At 39.5% G+C, this 23,046-nt stretch overlaps 1 protein-coding gene across 1 annotated transcript in view; it reads left to right on the top strand.

The window, feature by feature from the left end:
• The window catches only part of LOC134635783 (exostosin-1b-like), a 40,212-nt gene that overhangs the window by 6,863 nt on the left and 10,303 nt on the right, over nucleotides 1-23,046 (top strand). The window contains exons 2-3 of the mRNA XM_063485331.1: nucleotides 16,515-16,608; nucleotides 22,153-22,260. Of these exons, the coding sequence (XP_063341401.1) occupies nucleotides 16,515-16,608; nucleotides 22,153-22,260 (202 nt within the window). The remainder of the gene's footprint in view (nucleotides 1-16,514; nucleotides 16,609-22,152; nucleotides 22,261-23,046) is intronic.

Raw genomic sequence — 23,046 nt, 5'->3', positions numbered from 1 at the left:
TGCCCCATCTTTAGTTAGCTGAGCTCTCTGTGAAGGTTGGTGTGTGATTGTGAATGAGTTGCACTATCCTGTTATGCAGCTCTATGGGTCAGACAGTGCAGTCTGTGGTCTAACTGGGTGGAAGTAATAGTTTCTGTGCCTGGCTGTGGCTCTTTGTGCAACAAATCCCTTTTATCCTCTCCCACTGACAACAAGGAAGTTGTGACAGACCAAATGCAGCCTCTCACCATAATTACCATGTAATGGTCATGTCATTTTTTTGTGTTGCAGTTCAGACTTTGTTTCAGAAGTTTGATTGATGTGGATATGGGGGTTTTGATGTGCCATATCTGCATATCACATGCACAATTTAAGTGCATCCTTTTCTGTCTTTTGCTTCTGTGATGATTATTGCTTGTGCAGTTCTCTTGATGAGGCAGACGTGCACATCAGTACTGGCTGTCAAGATGATTTGGCACTGCTTACAGTAAATGGAGAAAATCACGTCAGGAGATTTGTTGGATTTTTTTTATTTGTCAAAGATCTTTTGCTGAAAACAATGGATTAGCTCCAAGTTACGCTTTTTCTCTTGGCTACCTGATTACGCTCAGCTCGTTTGAATAACAAACAAAGCGGAGTTGTTGACGTTTTTTGTTGTTTGTTTGTTTGTTTTTTTAAAAAAAATCTTCTGTTATATAGCCTGTCCCTGTCTTCATAGTATACTTAGTAAGGGCTTACTAAGTATACTATGAAGACAGGGACCCAATTTTGCTTGTGTATCTGTGATGTGTTTTTTGTTTGGTTTTTTGTGCTGTTTATAGCCAGTGAGAGTCAACTTTTGCTCCCCTCTTCAACACATTGTTCCTTTCATATCTGCACTCAGCCACTGTTTACAAGCTTGTAATGCAGCCAAAGGAGAGAAGAGAAGATGCAGCAGGAGGCAGGTCAGATGCAATTTTAACCTCAAACTGAAAGCCTGCTCACAGCTTGTTTCCAATTAAGAGGCCCTGCCAAGCGCGAGAGTATGAGCAGGACAGTGTGAAAGATGCGGGGAGAGTCACAGAGGAGTGGGAAACAAGCTGAGAGGAAGTTCAGGGGGGAGAGAGAAATGGGAACACAAAGAGAACAAATAGTGACAGTCTGAGAGGCTAAAATACTGGTGGTGAAAGTAAAAAAAAGAAGAGTGAGAAAGGAAGAAAAAACTGCATGCCAGCTACCCAGCATTGAGAGGTGAGTGCAATAGCTGGCTGGATGCTGACGTTGTTCTGCTAGGTGTATTTATAGACTTGCAGGGTTTTAATCCTCAGTACTGGCCAAAGCCCCTAGCAGAGGGCTGCGAGCCAACTTGATGCAGGCTTTACTGAGCTTGGGGAAAATGATAATTATTGCGGGAGGAAAGTCGATTTCTGAGTTCCTGTACATTATCTATAAATTCCCCTTTTCACCATGTTGTCTACTATTTCGACTCATTAGGTCACGTGTTTTTCTTTTTTTCTTTTTCTTTTTTTTCTCCTCCACAACTACACTGGCTCCTGTGTACTTGTTCAGAATTTGTTTTTTAGTCGTATTTGTGAAGAGTGCTTCTAACTAAGCACATCTAAAAGCTAGATTACGCTGTGGTGTTAATAGGTCACAAAATGAACTTTAGTTAAACATTGCTAAAATGGAAGAGATTAATGAGTCATTCCTAAATTAATAAGCTCACACAAATGTGTGTCCTTTGCCTCACAGCTAATATGAGGGACCCATAGCCTGTATGGCTACGGTGAGGTAGATATTGTATAAGCGTAGAATGTGCCTGAGATCTCTGAGAAAGATGGTTACAAACAGCACTGTGTAGGTTATCTTTGCATTGCTGTTTAGCCGGTGGGGTCATTTGCTGGGTAAAGAAGACAAATATATATATATATAAAAAAAAATTGCACTAAACAAAGTCAGTAGAAGCTAAAGACCTCAGTGGAAAGCTCACTTTATACACACACACACACACACACACACACACACACACACACACACACACACACACACACACACACACACACACACACACAGAGACAAAAACATAAAACTAGACACCTAACAGCAGCCAAATGGTGCTTTGCTGCCAGCGTTTGGTTGGTGTGTCAGGACTCTTAATCTGCTTGTAGCTGGATTGAAAAATTGTAGTTTTATAATGTTGTTGGTGAATGAGGGTCAGAGTTGCTCAGAGAAGCTTGTAGCCGATTGTATTGCTTTTGTGCTAAAATGCGTACATAACTGTGAAAAGCTGTTTGACAGCTTTGTGCTGAAAGTGCAGGACATTGTGTTGTGTGGGGATGTCTGTTCATATGTAGAGAGTACAGGAGGCGGGACACTTGCACATGTGTCAGAAATTGTCCACGAAGCATTTGGACCTGCTATAAAGGGCTGAATGATGCTGCAGGAAGCAAAGGAAGCTGGCGAGCCACAAAACCACACTACACAGATTATATGTTTATTTTTGATTGACACTGGTGTAGAAATAACACTCACATTGACCATTCCAAAATTGTGTGGTAGTGTTTGAAACAGTTTTTCTGATTGGGAGGTTTGTGTGAGAAATTTTTGGTGTATTTTGTGGAGCAGGTCAGAGTCTTACAGACACCAACATATGGACTGTATTTGAACTATAGAGACAAATAGCCATATATAAGCTATGAGCTTTTCTCAAGAGAATAGTATAGTGCATTACAGCACTGAAGTGGTTGTTGGAATACATTTTGCAGTAGTACTCTTGTACATTGTGTTCCCAGTATAACTTGTTAAACTATGTTACCAGTTTCTCACTTAAAAGTTGTATAATTTCAGTTGTTGCTTAGTTGTTCCGCTTGGCTGTTCATTTCCAAATATACCATAATGCAGAATCCCACTGAGGAAAATGCTACCAGCAGCAGTTACTGACAACACTGAGCTGAGATGAGCTCTTCTGAATGCTGTGATTGAAAACTACTCTCATATCTTTGTCTGCTGATCTTCATCTTTCAGAGTGATGACAGACAGTAGAGCAGGAAATGTGTCAGTGTGACGCACTGAGCTTGTGCCTCCGTTCTCCTTTTATCTTTATCTCTGCAGTTTTCCCACCACATTTTACTGCATCAGTTTGGCTCCTTTGAATGTAAAATTTTGGTGATATTTGGAAGCTGATTTTTTTTATTTATTTATTTATTTTTTTGTAAACTTCTTTTATCACGAGAAAAAAGGTTGGCTAGATTGTTGGTTTAAAATATGCCTTGTGTCAGCCACAAGGCATTTGTAGTGAGGATTCATTTGGCTTATAAACTCTCTATTATAAAAAAATTCGAAGGCTTTTGTTGACTTTTGGGTTCCACCAGCCTTATGAGGCGATGAGCTCAACTAAATAGATAATAAAGGTTGCTTTAGGTGCTACAAATAAGAAACTGCTTATTATATTTGGAAAGCTCACGGGAAGTGATGGCTATCTCCTGAACAGATGATGCATCCTATGATTGTGTGTGTATTTGTGTGTTAGGGCTAGATTAATTGAATTTTATTTTTATTATGACCTGACACAACTATGAAAACAAGATCACCGGTAGTTATGGTTTAATTATTGCAAGGATGGTCTCATTCTGTCTTGTGATATAAATCCAGTACACCTCTTTTCCTTTCACTGGTGAGCTTTTGCCTCATTTTAGTTTAGCTTGAACCAAGATAACAGTGATGTTACTACTGTTAATGAGTAATTGTTTTACATAAATGGAATTTAATTATGACTAAGATAATCATAATTAGGATTTTGGTAATAACCATGCAGACCCTAGTGTCCATGTACCAGATAGTCGTGACTCTCACAAAGTGCAGTGTTGAGTTTGAAATTGTTCTGATTAGCCGTCCCGGAGTTAATGAAAAGCTGCCATTGCCTGGCATGTAAAAAGGAACAACGCACAACTTCAGGGCTAACCAGGCTATTAGTGGATCGCAGACGGCTGACAAGAATTTTTTGTGGCAGCTGCATCGAAGATAGCCACCTCCTGTTCAGTGTTGGCTTATACATATTATGTAATATGTATAGACTCAAGTGTAGTGTTGCTGTATGGTTGCACCTTAATGTTGGCAGCTTAGATCAGTGAATCGGTATCTCTGCTGATTCACCTTTTTCTTTTGGTGACAAATAACTCCAGTCAATCACTCATGCTGCAGTGTGCGGTACTTTTAAAGAAACACTACCAGGCTATAATGTGACCAACATTCTTACTCTACATAATAGTCATATAGAAATTACCAAACTGATTCACGAGCTAACCGATTGAGTTTACTCTCAGCATCACCAGTTAGTCAAGCCAATGCCCTGTGCAGAAAGTCCTTTGACTTTCTACTGCTCTATTCTATCTATAACGTGACAGATATTTATTATATAGACAATGCTAAATCTGTGTTTATGTACTGTTAACATCTCATCACCAGTCATTCACTACTGCCACTGCATGTTAGTTCAAGTTGAAGTTATCATTGAACGACTGAGTGAAACCTAAATTAAAAACAGTGAAAATATGGCAAATTATGTGATGACTGGTGGCCTAGTCTTGTATACTTGAACATTTGTTGATATGGTTGCACTAGTTTCCCCTTCTCCCTCCCTGTCTCTTTTGCACTCTTTGTCCAATTCAAATTCAAATATGCTTTATTTGCTTGAATAGGTTTTAGCCACACTCTCACCCTCTTTTGAGGCCAGTTGTTCAGGACAGAGGGCAGTGCTATTTATTTTCCATGCTCCTCCTCTAGCTTGGCTCCAGTCCTGACAGGTTGATATATGTCTTATCCTTGGCAGCCATGTGCAGGTGATGTATTCCCCTTGTAATGCTGGGAATAAGGAAAGGAATTTCCACAGCCTATAGTATGGACAAAAATTTGGGTGCTGCCAAACCAGCTTGGATCTGAGAGGGTTGGGAAGAAAATGCAGTCATTCCTGTATGGTGATGGAGACAAAAAGCGTGAGATTTGTGAAGGGTCGGTTTGCTAAAGCTGCTGCTAAACTAGGGTGCGGAAAGGTGATATGTGGTCTACCTCAAACCCAGTCTGTGCTCTGCTTTGTGCAAGGTAAAATGCTCTTAACATAGAATAGGACAGAAGATGACACAGAAGATTTGGTATAAATATTTGATAGCATGCTTTAGCAAAGTCATGTGAACTGCTGCTGGTAGAGCATTTAAGGACAAAGATGTAACTTAATGGAACTGAGTCATCGTTCAGGCAGCCAGTGTTTGCGTGACCCATGAGATACATTAGAGTCCTTTCGCTTAGATAACCTGCTTGGCCGGCACGACGAGAGCTTTCCAAATTATCCCTTATGTACAATGAAATATGTTGAGAGAGCTACACGAAGAATTAAGCTCCACTCTCCACCAGTGCCAGTTAAATCCTATGGGATTTTAATCCTTCTGTCAGTATGAAGAGGAGACCTGCAAAGCCCACAGATATGAAGTCCCTCATTGTCTGTGACATTTGGCTTGGCGTCACAATATATATATATAATTTTTTTTTCCAATTTATGTGTTATTTCTGTAAGGGAGGAGAGGATTCATAATTTTTTTTTAAAGTATGTTTTGGGGGAAGTGGCAGGCGTAGTGTGATGATTGGCATTGTCCTTGTATTTTCTCAAAAGTACTTTGGCTGTGGATCATTGTCACCATGTGAGGCCATGTTGTGCTGTTTAAATGTAACCAAAAATTGGCAGCATTGAAAAATCAACAGCCACCATGTTGTGGCGCTTGGCTAGGAGTGACTTGGATCATCAGATACAAGTGGCACACAAACACACGCAGAGATATGCTATCTCTCGCTGTTCTCTCTGGACTCCATTTTGTCAGATAAGGGCTGTAGCTTGGCACAGTGAGAGAAAGGGGAACTTGTAGCACACCTGATGATAACCCAGAGTAAGTGATACTCTTCAGTGGAATGATGGCCCTATTCTACCTGTCCTTTGTTGAAATTCTTAACAGATTAAGTGCCGTTTAGACTTAAAAATCACATAAATCATACCAACCTTTATCAAGATGAAAAGCATAGTTTGCTGATAGCGACTCAAGGGTGCAGGTTTTTTTTTTGAAAAAAAGACTTTGTGTATTACAAAAAAAAGAGGATATTTTGCTATGATTGAGACCAAAATGATGACTCTGATTTTGGTTCTATATGCTGAGCTGCACACATTTTCTTTCTCTCTTGCTTGTGAAATCTGTGACTTTCCCCTGCGAGGTCATAACCAGGGAGCGAGACAGGAAGTGTTGTCTTTGATCTTTCCCGCTGTTTAAACTAATTACCTGCTTGCACCAGCAAACACTGCTGGCCATGGAATTCATTAACAGATGATGAAGCTTTGTTCTGGGCAAGTGTGTCTGCAAGGATGTACAGGAAATCAGCTGCATCAGACTTTGTGTGCATTGTGCATTTTCCTCCCAAAAAACAGGCTAAATTATCATTGTGTAATGTTGCTAAAAACGTGATGAGGATTTAGGTATTTCTAGCCTTGTCTTAATAAATAAAAGGTGCTGAGTATAATATGTTGTGACAGTACTTTAAGTGACTCATGGTAATTACAAACCTTGTCACCTCATCTTGTGCTCATTTTTGACCACTGTTTGAACCTTAAATGTGTGCCACATCGTAATTTTGGTTTATTTTCCTGTTTCCTTTAAAGGTACATAAATAATTGTTTTTAGGATATTTGATAGAAAACATGCCAGCTAATGTTAAGCTCTTAACTTTGCACTATAGATTTGTGAATAATGCTCATAATCCTTCAGTTTTACCTCAGTGTATGAAAACACTTGAGCTTGTATACTGGTTGTAGGTCTAATTTAAAAAAAAAATTCTTAGTACTAACTAAATTAGTAATGAGGATTTGAGTAGTGACCTAATCCTATTAGTAGGGGAGAGAGCGTCATCCTTTCAATTGATAGCATGGTAGAAAGTACGGAGTGCTGTCAAACCAGCTTGGTTCTAAAAGGTTTGGTGCATGGAGGAAAAGAAGCAGAAATGGAAATGAATGCATCCCCCCCCCCCCAGTGTTTGCTAAAGCTGCTGCTGTACTGGGGTTCAGAAAAGTGCTCTCTCTCTCTCTCGTCCACCTCAAAGCCCATCTGTGCTTTGCTTTCTGCAAACTCCACTGCTGCCTCCTGTTGTAAATGATTTGATTCTGATCTGAAATTTTGAGCAATTCCCAATGGATTCCTGTCGTTCATTTCTCAGAGCAGCTGGATTTTAGTACTGTCAAATGTATGTTTCTTTACTTTCCTGCTAAGTGAAAGTCTCTGCAGGTCCTACTCCTAATGACACAGTGAACTATTTTACTATTATCGCATCAGTAAAATTTGTGAATCCAAACGTATAAAATAGTCCTGATTTTTTTGTTGTTGTTATAAAAAAACACTAAACAAAAAAACAAAACAAAAGAGGACTTTAAATGACTCGGTTCCTGTTTTAAATGTAAGTTCGTAAAAAAAAAAAACTCACAAAATTTGCATGTTTGTACATTTAACGAGTCTGTGGTACAGTGTCACCTCACAGAAATAGAAACCCTTAGAAAAAGAAAACGTTCGATTTGGCAGCAGACTCGCAAACAGCTCTTCTTCATGTTCCAGTTTGAAGAGCGTTGCCAGTGTGCTAGCCAAGTGCCAGAAATTTCAGCTAGTTGCTGCAATTTTATGTGTCCCCTGGGATAAACTGCAGTATTTTTCACTTTACCCATCATCATTAGTACTACCGCCACCCTGTAATCTCTCTTTCTGTCACTGAGGCAATGGGGCTTCTCTCTGCACTGTGGTCTCGTAATTGTGAGGTAATCATCTTTTCCCTCTTGAGAGCTAAAAGACTGTGTTTACACTTGGTGGGTTTTTTTGGCGGCTCGACTTGGTGAGATGCTAATTTACACTCTCAGCAGCAGAATGAAGCTGCTCTTCTGATTACTTGACACTGGCTTTACACACACAGCCATTCTTTACCTAGCGAGCGTTTGAGGCTGGATGCCATCAGCAGATTGGATAAATAACTCCTACTTTCTCTTTTTTTCTTTGATTGTGTCACCAAAATTAAAAAAAATGTTTTCTCACTTAGGTTTAGTAGTGTCTGTCCCCTTCTGTTTTATTTGTAGTTAAATTTTGAGATATCTGTTTCTGAGGTATTCAGGTGTGTTGAACACTTTTCAATAGAGCTATTTCTACTTTTAAAGAAATGCATCCTGTGAATACTGTTGATTGCGCTCCTGGGGTTCCAATCCCCCAAAACTATGCATTTTCACATAATACTCACAAATAATCACAGCACACTCACACATTAGCATAATGAAAAGCTGCAAGAAATGTCTGTTTCTATGTCTTAAAGCAAACCTACACACTTAAAATAAATAAGTCATGCCCATACACATTCATACATGCGCACACTTGCATACATGGCCCTGTGTTTTTAGCTCTTGCCTTACCCCTCAGATATTGTCCAAAATCACACCCACACACAAACAAATAAAGAATGTTTCAAAACAAACTCCTCAGTCTCAGCATCCAGGCTTTATCTAAATCCCTCTCTCAGCGTGATGAATGTTGGCTCAGATCAGACACAGCCCACAAGTCCATTTGACGGTGCATTGATCTCATAGTTGGTTCATATCATTCTATATTCTGAATTAAGATGGGCATTACCAGTCCCTCTTCTCCCTGTCATGGCTATTATCTTGGCAGCTGTACTAGTAAAGGGACCGGCTGCCTGTGAATTTAGAACCATTTCCATCCTTTACAAAATTTAGATAAAATGTAGTCAATGTACTGATAGATTTAAACATATTAAATCAAATATAATCACTTAATTTCAACCTACTTTTAGTCACTTATGCTGTCTTCCATTGTTCTTCATATCCATTTTTGCATATGTTATTCTACTCTTTCCTCACATATAATCCCATCTTTCATCACTCTTCCTCTATCCCCTCCTTCCCCTCTCAGTTCCTATCCATTCATCACCCTGTGTGTGTTTTCCTGTTTCCTTCGTCCCCTCCCTCCACCTCTGTGTCATTCAATCCCTCTCTCCATCATTATCTGCCCTCTTGCACTTCCATCTCTTCTTGCAGCCATCCTCCCTACTTGGCCCAGGAACAGAGACATTCCTGACCTGGACTTATCTCTCTTGCAGAACAGCTCCTGTACCTGCACCACCAGATAGGCTTTGTGTCCTACACATGCCTGTTGCTGGCTGTTTGACACCCTTCCTTCAAGCTTGAAGGCAGCTTAGATTAATCTGCTCAACTTCCACCTTTGTTCTTAATGGGACACACTTAAAGCTCTGTGGATGGCTCGCTTTGGCTTTTACCAAAGCCATGTTATTAGTTGATCAGTAAGCTTCTCAGCTTAAAGTGCGAGTGCCTATTAAGATCAAGAAATACTCTTCTTCTCTTAGTGCAGGCTATAAAAAAAGTCCTTAAAGATTATACTGTAATACTCAGGTCTAATTTAATGTTTGGAAATACACACCAGAGCCAGCATAAATGTATATTACTCTCAGTGATCCTTATTGCTAGAGACGTTAGACCCTCCATGGTCATTGTAGTCAAGTAATTTGACCCTAACGACTGATCCAACATCTTTATGTTGCCTGACTTTACAAGCCAGTCCTGACATTCCAGCACTAATGGCTGTTCCATTAACAACAGTCATTTCATTATCTCCAAGAGTCCCTTGTTCTGGTTATGGTATCCAGAGAGCACTTCAAAGCATCGTACTCATCAGCCTCGTCAAGCTGATGGATGGCTGATTAGAGATGTGGGAGACGCTTTTGCCAAAATAAATCAGCAGCTGTTTTAAGATCCAAGCATTTTTATTTGGATGGATGTTTTGAAAAAATCAGTTTGATTTGGTCAGTGTGCATGGATGTTGAGTGTAATTGTACAAACCTACGGGTGTGTGTAGCAGCATTTGAGCAGATAAAAGGTTTATGTGTTTAAGTTTTCCTGTTTAGTGAGGGCTTAAGATGGATAGAGACTGAGAACGGGCACAAGAAAAAGAAGAGTGATAGAAGACTCAAAGCATAGTAATTGGGTAAATTAACCTGAGGTCATGTAATGTGGTGGAGCTTTAGACCCCCCTCTGTGTGTCTGTAAATGTTTTATAAAGCTGTCTTTGAACTCATTAACCAGAGCAAGATGAGTGAGTCCAAGGTGCCTTGAGGAAATGAGTAAAGGCTTTGTTTTTGAAAAAGCCATATTGGTTCTAACATTCTCTCTGCTCCATTGACTCGGGCTTGAGCACACAGTCCTTGTTAAACTCCATTAAGCACCAATGGTAATTCTTGCACCGCTGGAAAACTGTCTCTTTTCTAATAAAGTGTAACAAACATAAATTTTTCAATGGAAAAAATACATTCAGCGATCCAGCTACCTACAATATGTTTATGCAATCCTGTTTTCTTATTAAAAATAAATGATCATTTCCCATAATGTAAATTACTGTGCTGATGTGGGAAACAGTTGTGTTAGACTTTCGGTTAAAGAAAGTCTAGCACAGCCAAGTCTAGGTGACATTGTAAATGTGTAGTTTATTTCAATTAGATTTTTTTTCCTTTACCCCTGAAGCTCTATTGCCGTCCGCTTCTTCTTTTTTCTGTGGACCCAGTATTAGGTCCCCATCCTTGCTCGAGGCACCAATGCTTCAAAAAAGTTTCTCATTTATCATGGCTGCAGCTAAAAACGGTCAAGATTAACTACCCTATTAAATGCAAGATAGTGCAGGGAATCTCATTCATAACAGTCTTAGACATTAATCAGTCATGTTTCATCCTCAGGCCAATGGAGTATTTTAAGCTTTAAGTTGTTCTCTTTAGTTATTCTGGCCAATAACTTGTGTGTCCCTTAGTGTTGAAGTTCTTGGTTGTGTTGCATTTCTGGAATGGATTTCACAGTTTAACTGATATTCAGATATATAAACACAGAATAAATTTGTGTAGGCTCAGTCTCGCTTTGGGTGGTGTGCAAGTTTTCTCCAAGCTCTAATAAAATCTTTAAGACATGCTACCACAGATTCCAGTATCTAGACTGCAAAATACCCTCATGCAAGTTTGATGCTATTAATCCCATATTCAAAGCATCTGTTTGATTGCTTTGTAGAGATAAACAGTCAGTTAATGATTTTTCCCATACCCGAAAAATCACTATATGTAAATTCATATTACATTAGATGCAAGTCTTTCAATAAGAGTGTTTGTTTTGGTTTTTTTTCTCAATTTCTCCAAAAGTTTTCCCCTCTTGGGCCCATCACTATGTGGTGTACATGTCTACTTCCTCGTGTGCAGTCTTGTCAAGAAACAAAACAGCGGAGTCTAAGATGGTCCATTTGTTCAACTTTTGAAGTTGCTCGATGTGTGTTGATCTTAAAATGAGGTTTATGTGTTTGTCTGTGACAGTCTTGCCATGGGTGGCTCTGGCTGTGCAGGGCTTGGATCTAGTGTTCAGTTGTCAGCTGCAGTTTATCCTTCTTTTCCTTTATCTTCTGATGACACTCACTTTCACTCATTGCCTTTCAGGCTCAAATTCCTCGGGCTCAGAGAAATGGTCCTGGCAACAGCCAAATGTCTATCAACCTAGTCCAACTGTGACAGAAAAGAGAAGGCGTAAAATTAGATATGAAGTTAGTATTGGTACTGTGGGGTGGGAGAGCAGCACAGTCGTATAGCTGCCTTCTCGTTTCAGTTCATGCAATTCCTCCTTTGTTGTGGAGACAATTGTTAAATCAGTTTCTACTTTAACCAATGTCTACTATAACGTTCTTTCTCCCACTGGCTCCTGGAACATTAAATGAGAGTTTTTGTTTAAAAAAAAAAAGAAGCAAATGTAATTTCTTTGTATAGTGCTAGTTTAACCCAGAGAAATGTATGTAAATATCTAGAGGTTTAAGATAAATCTATAGAAGTAGTAGTACTCACCCCTGTCACTGCTGGAAATAGTGCGATGATCAGCTGCTCCTAAGACTGTGTCAAAAGAAATAGTTTGTATGCAGACGGTTTCATTTTAGCATCTGGTTAAATCAGTTGTGCTTTATGCTTTCACTACATAAAACAAACAGACGCTAGATCGTTCTTTTTCAAATTTAAAGATCTCAACAGGCATGAAGCTTTTTTGGCATTTTAATGTGATAATACTAACTGTAACTGACTGAAAATACATTTTAGCCAGTTTGCTACAGGTGAATGAATTTGTGGAAACACCATCACTGATCCTAAAAGAGCAATAAGCTGGTTAACCAACATGCCCAGCAATATGATTTATTTTTTTAAACTAGCCCCAGGCCATCAGATCATTGATGATGTTGAACCTTGTTACTGATTTTTCTCTTTTTAAGAACTTGAATACTTTTTATTGCAAGATTAAATGTGTAGCCAGAGTTTACAGATACTACAACAAAGTCACGCAGCCAAAAACTGGTGCTCTGCCAAAATCTTCAGAATTTCTGTTCTCATCTGACAGCAGTTGGTTTGATCAAAGGGCATATCGTACACAGATCTAGTGTTATATATAACCGCCCTACTGTTACTATACTTTAGAATTTTTTCTCTGCTTTATATAACAAATTACAGCATGTACAGTGGCATTTGTCATTGTCATGCCTTGATTTTGGCATTGCCAGTAGATAAAAGTCCACTTCTGTTGGTTTGTAAGCTTAAAAAAAAATCAAACCAAAAACCCAAACGACCAAATGAAGTTCGATATGTATTCATTCCTTTCCAAATTTATTTTGAATTTGGCATAATTAAACCAATTGATGGTTCAGTATATCCAAAATCTAGGTTACAGAAATTGTGTTGTTGCCCAGCAATGAAACGGTTCTTGGTTATGTTATGAGTAAATTCATCCTGCTTCACCTAACCTATCTGTATCAATCTAACAATACCCCTTCTGAAAATTCATGAAATCAAATATTTGTTGTTGTGTAAATGTATACTGTGTGTAGGATTAAGAGAACCAACAATTACATAAATTAAAGGAAACTGCTCTGTAGTTCCTGGTAGTCATGCTGGTGGAACCAATATCAGCACTTTGAAATGCCACGTCAATGGCTCTTTTGATTGCAGCCCTCTCTGTGAGTTGTTATGTGGTTAATGTGTGTGGTCTCTTGCATGGATTATGGGAGACAAACACTTTGGCTCTTCTTCCAAGTCTCCTCCGGCACTTGACAAAGTGTGCTATGCATTTCTTTTTCACACCATCCGTTCTGGTTGCTAGGAGACTGGTTGATGTTCATTCTTGACCCAGCTCACTTCTTGTTATTTATTTCTCTTTCTGAATCATTCTTGTTCCTTAACTGTAATACTAAAAAATATTTTTTAAATTATATTCAAGAATTAATAGGCTTATGTAAAGAGGCATAACAGAAGGTCACAGCATTGAAACTGATGTTTTGCCATTTTACTGCCAAGTCTTTTTCCTTTTCTTTTTTTCTTTTTTTCTTTTTGTTTTCCTCAGTGAGAAAGTTTGGACATTTGTCAGAACTGGACTAGTTATGTATTAATATCAAGTAAAGTGTGGAAATGATGAGGCCACATTAGTGCGTTTCTCTCATCTCTTCTCTTGTACATGGAGGAGAGTGTTTGCACCTAAACTGAGGCTTGATCGGTCTACTTTCTTCCTGTCAATTGAAACTATGCACTGATTATTGGCAAATAACAAGGTTCCACCTTTATGTGCCATTCTGGCCTTGAACCTCAAATATTAATGTAAAAATGATTTCACATAAGTGAACAAACACCTCATCATATTTTCACTGGAATCTGCGTACAGCGTGTCCTAGATTTGCTTTTTTCCTCTTGCATAACACTTGCCATCACTGTATCATGGTAAACCAGCGTATGCCGTTTAAAAATACAGCTACTTATTTTCCTTTAAAAGTGATACAAGGATGCTTATTCGCACAGCATAGCATAGCAGGCCACTAGGGGTTGGTCCCTACTGATGGAATTTCCAGCTGAGTTCAGTGACCTGTGAAAGACGGCAATTAGTTAAACGCACAAACACAAAAGAGAAACTATGTTGACTAACTATGGAAGAAAGTAAAGGGGTTTTGGTAAGCTTAACAACTAATTTACTGGTTGACAAATCAGTATATATTCTGACTTTAAGGTTTCTTTTTACTAGTCTGCACTCCCGTCTTCCCTGTGTCACTCACAGATAGACAACACAGAGTGGTCATATAAAAGGAGCTACCATTTCTAGAAGGTGGTTGTTTCTAACCAAGAACAACACAATGGTCAGTAAACGTCAACAGTGTGGTCGCTCTGACTGACCAGCTGGTCGAGGTTCAGTCCAAATTGAATGTGTCTGTCTACCACATACATACTATAACTCTGTGTGGGTTTAGGCTTAGCTCACCCTCACCCACCCTAACAAAGGGGTTGAAGGAATTATGAAAGTAAATGGATTTAAAAAAGGAAGAATTGGACTCATTCATTTGAGTACAATGTCCAGAATCCATAAAAATGGCACAGACTAGCACAGTTTTCTCTTTCAAAGGTACAAAAAATAGAAGCAAACAGGGAAAAGTTGTGGGTTTTTTTTTGTTGTTGTTGTTATTTTTTGTTTCTTTTTTGCTCATCCCTACAGCCAATCTGCTACTGTGAAACTGCTCTGTTCACCAGCAGCTAACTGCATGGTGGAAATATGGGACAAGGCAGGATTTGCCTCATATCATGCAGAGTTAAATGCTGTGAGATGCTGGCAATGAGCTTCTCACTGACATCTATGCTGTTTGAGACCAGTCTGTTAAACCTCTTCATGCCTTACAATTGCACTGTGAAATATATAAGAAAAACACCAAGGCATGAGCTGGTTCAAAAGGAAGATGTTTTTGAACACTCATCCTTAACGTCCTCACTGACATGAGGTAGCATACTGTGAGACTGCTCCTCCCCGCAGGCAGCCATCTGGAAGAGTAGGGAAGAATGGAGGTATGCAGGGAGAGGAACATCTGGTCTTCCCTGAGTTTGCACGGACAGAAAAGATGATGGATGTAAAAAACTTACACCCCGCCGGGCCCAGATACAGACCTACATTTCTGATTTTATAGGCATGCAAAATGGTTAAATATCATGACTCTCGCTAGACTGTGTGTTTGTCATCTTGCAATCCATCTGTGATGTAGTCACACTGATCATTAAGTCCACTATTTCATAATGGATGCACAGATTAGAGCAACATCTGTGCTACCTACTCTGCAGCATTAGTTGCTCTGACCTACTAATAATTCCAGTGTTGATAATGGATTTCTGTGTTTTATAGTGTATTATGTATTACTTAAGTGTATTATCAACAGCATCAAGCTTAGCTGTTGCTTTTATGCTTTTATGTCACTATAATGCATGCCCCTTGTATTGCTGTGTAAATGACTTGATAGTGGTGTAATGATATTGTATTATGGTCATAGGTATATATTTCTTAGACACCTTTTGAGGTATTTTTAGTGTTTCTAAGAATGCGGTTTGGATGATTGTATATTGGGTATAGCAAGAAAAAGTGTTGTGCTTTATGTTATGAAAGTGCTTAGGAAGAGCTGGAGGTACAGTGTACTACTGTGTATTACTTTTACCAAGTGTGTATAGTAGTATGCTGGGATGTGTCTTGACTGTGCAGTGCCCTGTAGACTTGATGTAAATCAGTTCATGGATCAAGTCTGCAGAGCAGTGTGCCTTTTTAATATTGAGCCTTACCAGTACACTTGGTGAGACACCCAGCAGTGAAACCCTAAGCATAATATATGTATACACACACACACACACACACACACACACACACACACACACACACACACACACACACACACACACACACACACACACACACACACACACAAACAGTAAAGGAGAGGCTGTGGACATCCAGGTAGATATACACAGTAGGCAAACACAAATGATGACTCACCTTTGCTTATTTGCAGTCTCATTCAAATGTAACCACAACTTGTTTTAAATGTAGCACACATTTGCATTTGTCCTTGTTTGCAAATAATACTGAGAAATAAAATATTTACACTTCCAGTTATCCTTCATAAAACTCAACTGAATGCACAAGTAGCCAAGACACACACACACACAAAAACCGCTCCTTTTTACACTCACTCTCTTGCACATAATAATGACACCGAAGGAATTCCAAGCAGCTTCTTAATCCAAGCAAGTGCTGACGGAGGCTTAGATTGAATGGAGGAAGAACGAGAGATGTTTAGATGTGCAGGTGAAAGGGCAAAGGGGTTTATAGGTGAGTGGACAGAAGTCAAGATCAGAGAATGGGCTTTTTCCTCGTAGTATTAGTTCTTTCAAGGTATTCCTTTATCCAAAAAAGAGAGGTAACATGTCTTTTGCACATGTAAAAAAATTGGTTCTGCATTTGCTTTCTTCCTTAAGTCTTTTTTTTTTTTTTTTAAATAAGATTTTTTTTAATCGATAAACAAAAACACAGCTCTGTTTTCTGTATGGTTGCCTAAATTCATCTTCTGAACATGTGTTGCTGATTTCTCTGATTTCTTGCTCTGCAGGTATGACTACAGAGAAATGCTGTACAACTCCACATTCTGTCTGGTACCTCGAGGACGACGGCTGGGTTCCTTTCGCTTCTTAGAGGCTTTACAGGTCAGTTATTAAAAACGCACATATTGCTTTTTACTGCTGACTGTATTTTGTTAGAATATAGGCTCATTGTGAATTTTATTCAATATTTTAGGGTGGTGAAAACAAATGTAATCATAAAACAAATGTTAAAAAAAAAAAAAGACTAAGTGGGAAGTCTCACAACTAAAAGAAACAGCTGCTCCCTGAATCTACGCAGTAGCTATGTTGTAACCGTAAACCCATCTGTAACTCTACAAATATGACCTCCCTGGAAGTGTAGCTAAACATCGCGTCAGCATGGTCTGGAACCATTGTGATTGGCTTGTTCACTACCGTCGATTCCTCTTACCCATTTCTAGATACTTTTTTGCCATAGTTTTTAAATCGGTGAGAGAATAACAACCAATGTCAGTATAAGGAATATTAATCATAGCGTCAATACAAGGACTCACAAATGTCAGCAAATTCCTGGAGAGAGAATGCTGATATTGGATGTACAAAGAAGTGAAAAAACTTTAGGGATAAATATGTCTGTGTCATAGACTTTACAAAGTCTATATTACACTTTAGTCATCACAGCTGGTAGCATGCCTTGATTTGGGAGGGGTTTTTTTTTTTTTATATCGGATGCTCCTCCTGATGCAGCCCCTGTTTTTGTTTTTTTGTTTTTGTTTTGTTTTTTTCTTCTTCCTAGGATTGAATCAGGAATCTTTTCCTTGTTAGACAAATGTGTGATCACTACACTATGGAGCCACTGTGGCATCTCACCAAATGTAGATCCCAGAGAAGGCAGTCTTTCAGAAATAGGGAAGTAGTCTTCATCACCCTTCATGGAAAAAATGGTCCAGTAATTTAAGAACGCTGTTTCTTCTGCACATCTGTGAGGGCATCATTAATATTGGACAGGGTTTGGAGTGGTGCATGCTGCCATCCTACAGTTTATGTATAATTTTTAAATGAGTTATATTTAAAAACAGTCTGCTACTTAGACTGATATTTAATTTTTTTTGGAAACAGGGTTGTATAGTACAATAGTTCAGGAAATACAAATCTTATGCAACATTATCTGTTTAATTTTGCTTGAAGAAGCTATTTTACACACTCAACACACACACACAGTTGTGTTTTCATATCTTTGTGAGGACATCTAATTGACATAATGCTTTCCTTGCAGCCCACCCTAATCATCAAAAATGAATGCCTAACACTTAGCGTAAACCTAACCATAACCTAATTGTAACCCTGACACTAAAACCACATTTTGAGCCTGAAAAATGCCTTCAAGCTCGTGGGGATGGGCATTTTGTCCCTACAAGAGCTGTTGGTCCCCACAAGATACTGACATTCCAATTTTTGGTCCGCACAAAGATATGTAAACATGGTACACACACACAAACACAGAGTCAGAGTATTCTTAAGGAATCACTTTAAAATTTGAACATGAATAAATCTCAGCTGATGTCCAGCCCACACAGATTGTAAGGTGCTAAGATCATTAAGGCATCATCATTTTACAGTCTTTCTTATATTAAGCAAACATAGATTAAATTGATTCAAGAAATAATGTTGTGTGTCAACCCCGAAACTGATCAAACAATGAAGCTCCTCATCAGCACTCGAGAGTGCAAAAAGTGAAGTGCTTATTTAGTCCTAGTAGCTCTCTCACTAGGGCTGTGCGATATGACCAAAATCTCATATCCCGATATAAAACATCTATCGTCCCGATAACGATATAAATCACAAAAATTTTACATTTTCTGTAAATTCTGCGAATCTGGCTTAGCTGAAGTGTTTCCAGCTGGGCGTCGTGTACCTGGAGTCGAGTGTTTTAACTGATGCATGAAACGATACATTTTTAGACATAGATTGTAACGGCCGCCGTTTCCTTTGTATTTATTACACAGCGTGCTGCAGGGAAAAGCCTGTTCTAACGTTTGAGTCTAAGGTTTATTTTTTAGCACCTGACGGCTCTTTTTTGCTTCTCATCCGTAAATACTCTGCATACTTTTTCACGTGATTCAGTTTATTTTGAAAAGTCTCAACAGGATCTTGAGCTTTATTGTGAAAGGTTTATGTGGAAAATAAACAAGCGGACATGCGATGGTTTTACCGTCGTTGTTGCTAACGAAAACGCATAAAAACAGGTCCTTGTCCGTCTGTAGTGTGGTTATATTAAATATAAGAGAAAGAGAGAACTTTAACAAATTAATATAGCCACTACGGTGACCATCAAAACGGTGAAAAAAATATTGCCGTAAACAGTTTATTTTGCGACACCACGAAACAAACGATAGCGTAAAATGACATGATAGATGTTTTTATATCGTCATCCGATATATATCGTTATATCGAACAGCCCTATCTCTCACCCAGTGCCAGTCATTTTGTTAATGTGCAGCTAGTGTTACTTTAGCTGCGTATGACTGACAGCTTTTTCTGCCATCTTGTTTCTTTCTTTTTTTTTTCTTTCTTTTTTTAAAAAAAAATCTGGTTCAGCTTTTTCCATTCCTTTAGGTGACTCCCCCCCCCTGCATTTAATGTTCCTCAATTATCCAGCAAGTGTCCCTAATTCAACCCCAACACAGTAATCTCATTCACACCGTCTGTCTGTGTTTTAGGTGTACAGAGATGGCCAGGCTCATGTAGTGACAGCGTGCTCAGATCATACGTTGAAGAGTGCCTAAGTTAATTTTATTTAACGTATAGTTTCACTTGAGGCAATTTATGTTGTTAAATGAATGTTGTAGGAGATGGAACTAAAATGATGAGTTTTGATTTTACCAGAGGTCATGGGCACTGCCTCTGTATTGAATGAAATTGGAAGATGATTACATCACGGGGGAGGCCACGCATAGACAGGACGCCAGAGGAGAAAGCAGTGTGTCTGCAGTGGAGTTAGAATGCAGAGGTTGGCTAGATTGTAGGGCTGGGCCGTGGCAGGGAGAGGCACTGGGGTGTGTGTAAACACTTATACAAGAAGCAAAGAAGTTGAGTAGGACAGACGCACGGAAATTTGACGGAATTTGTGAAAGCGAACAGGCTGTTGTGAGGCATAATGCTCCAGTGACTGAAGTGAGTGAGTGAAGATTTTCTATCCATCCATCCATCTTCTTCCGCTTTATCCGGGGCCGGGTCGTGGGGGCAGCAGCCTAAGCAGAGAAGCCCAGACCTCCCTCTCCCCAGCCACCTCCTCTAGCTTATCCGGGGGAACACCAAGGCGTTCCCAGGCCAGCCGAGAGATATAATCTCTCCAGCGTGTCCTGGGTCTGCCCCGGGTCCTCCTCCCGGTGGGACATGCCCGGAACACCTCACCCAGGAGGCACCCAGGAGGCATCCTTGTCAGATGTCCGAACCACCTCAGCTGGCTCCTTTCGATGTGGAAGAGCAGCGGCTCTACTCTGAACCCCTCCCGGATGGCTGAACTTCTCACCCTATCTCTAAGGGAGAGGCCAGCCACCCTTTGGAGGAAGCTCATTTTAGCCGCTTGTATCCGCGATCTCGTTCTTTCGGTCACTACCCACAGCTCGTGGCCATAGGTGAGGGTAGGGACGTAGATCGACTGGTAAATTGAGAGCTTCGCTTTTACACTCAGCTCTCTCTTCGCCACGACGGACTGGTGCACCGTCCGCATCACTGCAGCCGCAGCACCAATCCGTCTGTTGATCTCCTGCCTCCTTCTCCCATCACTCGCGAACAAGACCCCGAGATACTTGAACTCCTCCACTTGGGGCAGGAACTCATCCCCGACCCGGAGTGGGCACTCCACCCTTTTCCGGCTGAGAACCATGGCCTCAGATTTGGAGGTGCTGATCCTCATTCCTGCTGCTGGAGTGAAGATTTTCTTTTTTTAAATCTTTATTTAATTAGAGAGTGAAACTCTTGAGATTTACAGTATCTCTTGCTGTAGTGCCATCGTCCAAGACAAGTATCATTAACCCAGCATGTTTTAGTGGGAGAAAGCAGAGCTTCCGGAAAACGTGCAGACATTTTACCCAGATTTCTGACTTTTTTGGAAACCTGGTTGCAAAGTAATTAAGGAAATCCAATGCTTAATGTTTAGTTCCTCTAGAAGAAACTACATTATAGGACTGAACCACCCCTCTTACTTTTATATTTTGGTTCCAAGGAGCCAGGTTTTATTGTGATTTTTAAAGTGGTTTTAAGCAGTAGTTCTCCAGGCTTTCTGAAGGTTTTTCAAAGTTTTTTCTTTGGCCATTGGCAGCTTTTCCATTGATTTTCAGTCTAGTCCTTGTACCTGACCATTTTCAAAGGGTTTTTTTCTTTTGGACCACATAACACTGACCTATGAAGTCTTCAAGAAAAAAAGGTACTTAACTTAATTGATGAACCATGTTGTGTCTACACACAACAGATGGCAAACAACCAATTTTAAATAGCATCTTTAAGCACTTCAACATGTGAAAAAAATGCACAATTTGTTCCCATTTCCTCAGCTGAGTTGAGTGAAAATGCAAAAGATATATAAGTTAGAAACACAAAAAATAATATTTTTCCACCTAGAATAGGATTACCAAAGAGAACAGGACAGGAGGACAAAGAGGACAAAAGAAGAATTGGCACACACCTAAAAAGAAAAAAAAAAACATCTACAGCATGTGAACAGTATATGAAAGTCATGCCCTAAAGAAACAGGAAAAATCCAGCAATGACCTATTTTCCTAGCAAAGTATAGAGAACTGAACAGTGGCTTGAGATTTTGGTATAGAATAGTATATATCATAGCAGAAAGTTTATCATACTGAGTTTTTATAATGGTTCTTTCACATATTGGCTGTGTAATATGCTGAGTTACCTACAAGGGTTTGAAGATGATTTCTCTGTGAGAGCAGCTAGGCTGGTAAAGCATGCAAAGACCTTTGCTAATGACAAGAAGATGATTAGATGAATACTGCAGCACTCTGATGCACGAGTGTTTGTTCCTGGATGCACAAGACCAATCAGTGAATGGCAGTCCGCTTAACAGATTACAGGAGGCTGCTGTGCACCACTAAGACACAAAGACATCCACCAACAGACACACCTCAGTAAGAATTTCATTAATCTCTTAGACACAGGGGTTTGATAGTTAAGCCATTTTAAAGTTTATCTTCCTTTCCACTAAGTACATTGATCATTTTTATGAAGCCACACTGCCTAGTCACTTTGAGAGGTAGTCATCACAGTATTGCAGTGATTCTGTGGTTTACGGAAATGTGCTGTGAAAAAAAAGTGTCGATCCAACTGTTTAAACTGCCTGATATGAGTACCTCCTTTATTTTATTGCCTCCTAAAAGAGAAATTATTCCACAAGACCGATGCCTGGTTGTTCCCTTTGAATATGAATATTGAGTATAAATATTTTAAGACTCAGGTAGCAGGCAATATGGCACTGGCAAACTGATTGCACTCTTATCCAACTTCTCCTCCCTGCTTAAGATATTTACTGTAAATTTAAACGTTATTATCATACTGTGGGTCTCACAAGTTTCACAGGTTCCATTCTTAAAGCGGTTCCCCTTATTAACAGTTCATTTCCTCTCTGTATTTGTGGTGTTACTCTTGCAGGCAGCTTGCGTGCCAGTGATGCTAAGTAATGGCTGGGAGCTTCCCTTCTCAGAGATCATCGACTGGAATAGGGCAGCTGTTATTGGGGATGAAAGGCTGCTATTACAGGTAAGCAGAGCTTCTAAGTTAACATCTAAAGCAGGATACCCTATATACATATAGAGGTCGAGTGCCATAATAGCTCAGTAAAACCTCCTAGAATACCACTAAAAAACACCACCGTCATATTGCCATTTTTTGAATTTTTGTTATTTTGTTGTTGTTTTTTTTATCCCTCATCACCAGTGAAAGTTATTATAATAAAAGCATTATCTCCTGTCTTGATGTTTTTGGTTATTTTATCAGAATCTAATTCATTGGATAGATTTCAATGCATACATTCATGTGAAAAAGAAGGTTGTCAAAGGACTATAAAAAACTGAGTACGCCACATGATTTAGTAGCATGTAGAACCACATTTGTTGTTTTCTGTGAGTTGCTGCTGTTTTTTGTGGTCATCGTCTTGTTGCATGACTCATTTTCAGCGAAGCTTTAGCTGTCAGACAGAGGGCCCCATGTTTGACTCTAGACACACAGAGGAGCTTGTGGTCGACTCAATGACTGCAAGGTGCCCAGGTTCTATGGTTTTGAAACAAGCCAAAATCATCATGACTCCACCACTGTGCTTGATAGTGTGTATGAGTCATTTGTGCTGATATGTTCTTTTTTCTTTTTTTTTTCCTTTGTTTGTTTGTTTGTTTGTTTTCCAAATGTGGTGCTGTGAATTGTCTCCACTTCTGCTCCAGAAGTTTTGTAGTTTGTTCAGGTGCGACTTTGCAAGTCATGCTAAAATATTCTTTTTAGAGAGAAAAGCCTTTCTTCTGGCAATCCTTCCAAACAAGCCATGCTTGTTCA

The sequence above is a fragment of the Pelmatolapia mariae genome, linkage group LG10_11, assembly GCF_036321145.2.
Source record: "Pelmatolapia mariae isolate MD_Pm_ZW linkage group LG10_11, Pm_UMD_F_2, whole genome shotgun sequence".
Taxonomy (NCBI): Eukaryota; Metazoa; Chordata; class Actinopteri; order Cichliformes; family Cichlidae; genus Pelmatolapia; species Pelmatolapia mariae.
Note: the sequence above shows the minus strand (reverse complement) of the source record. Positions and strands in the feature narration are given on the sequence as shown.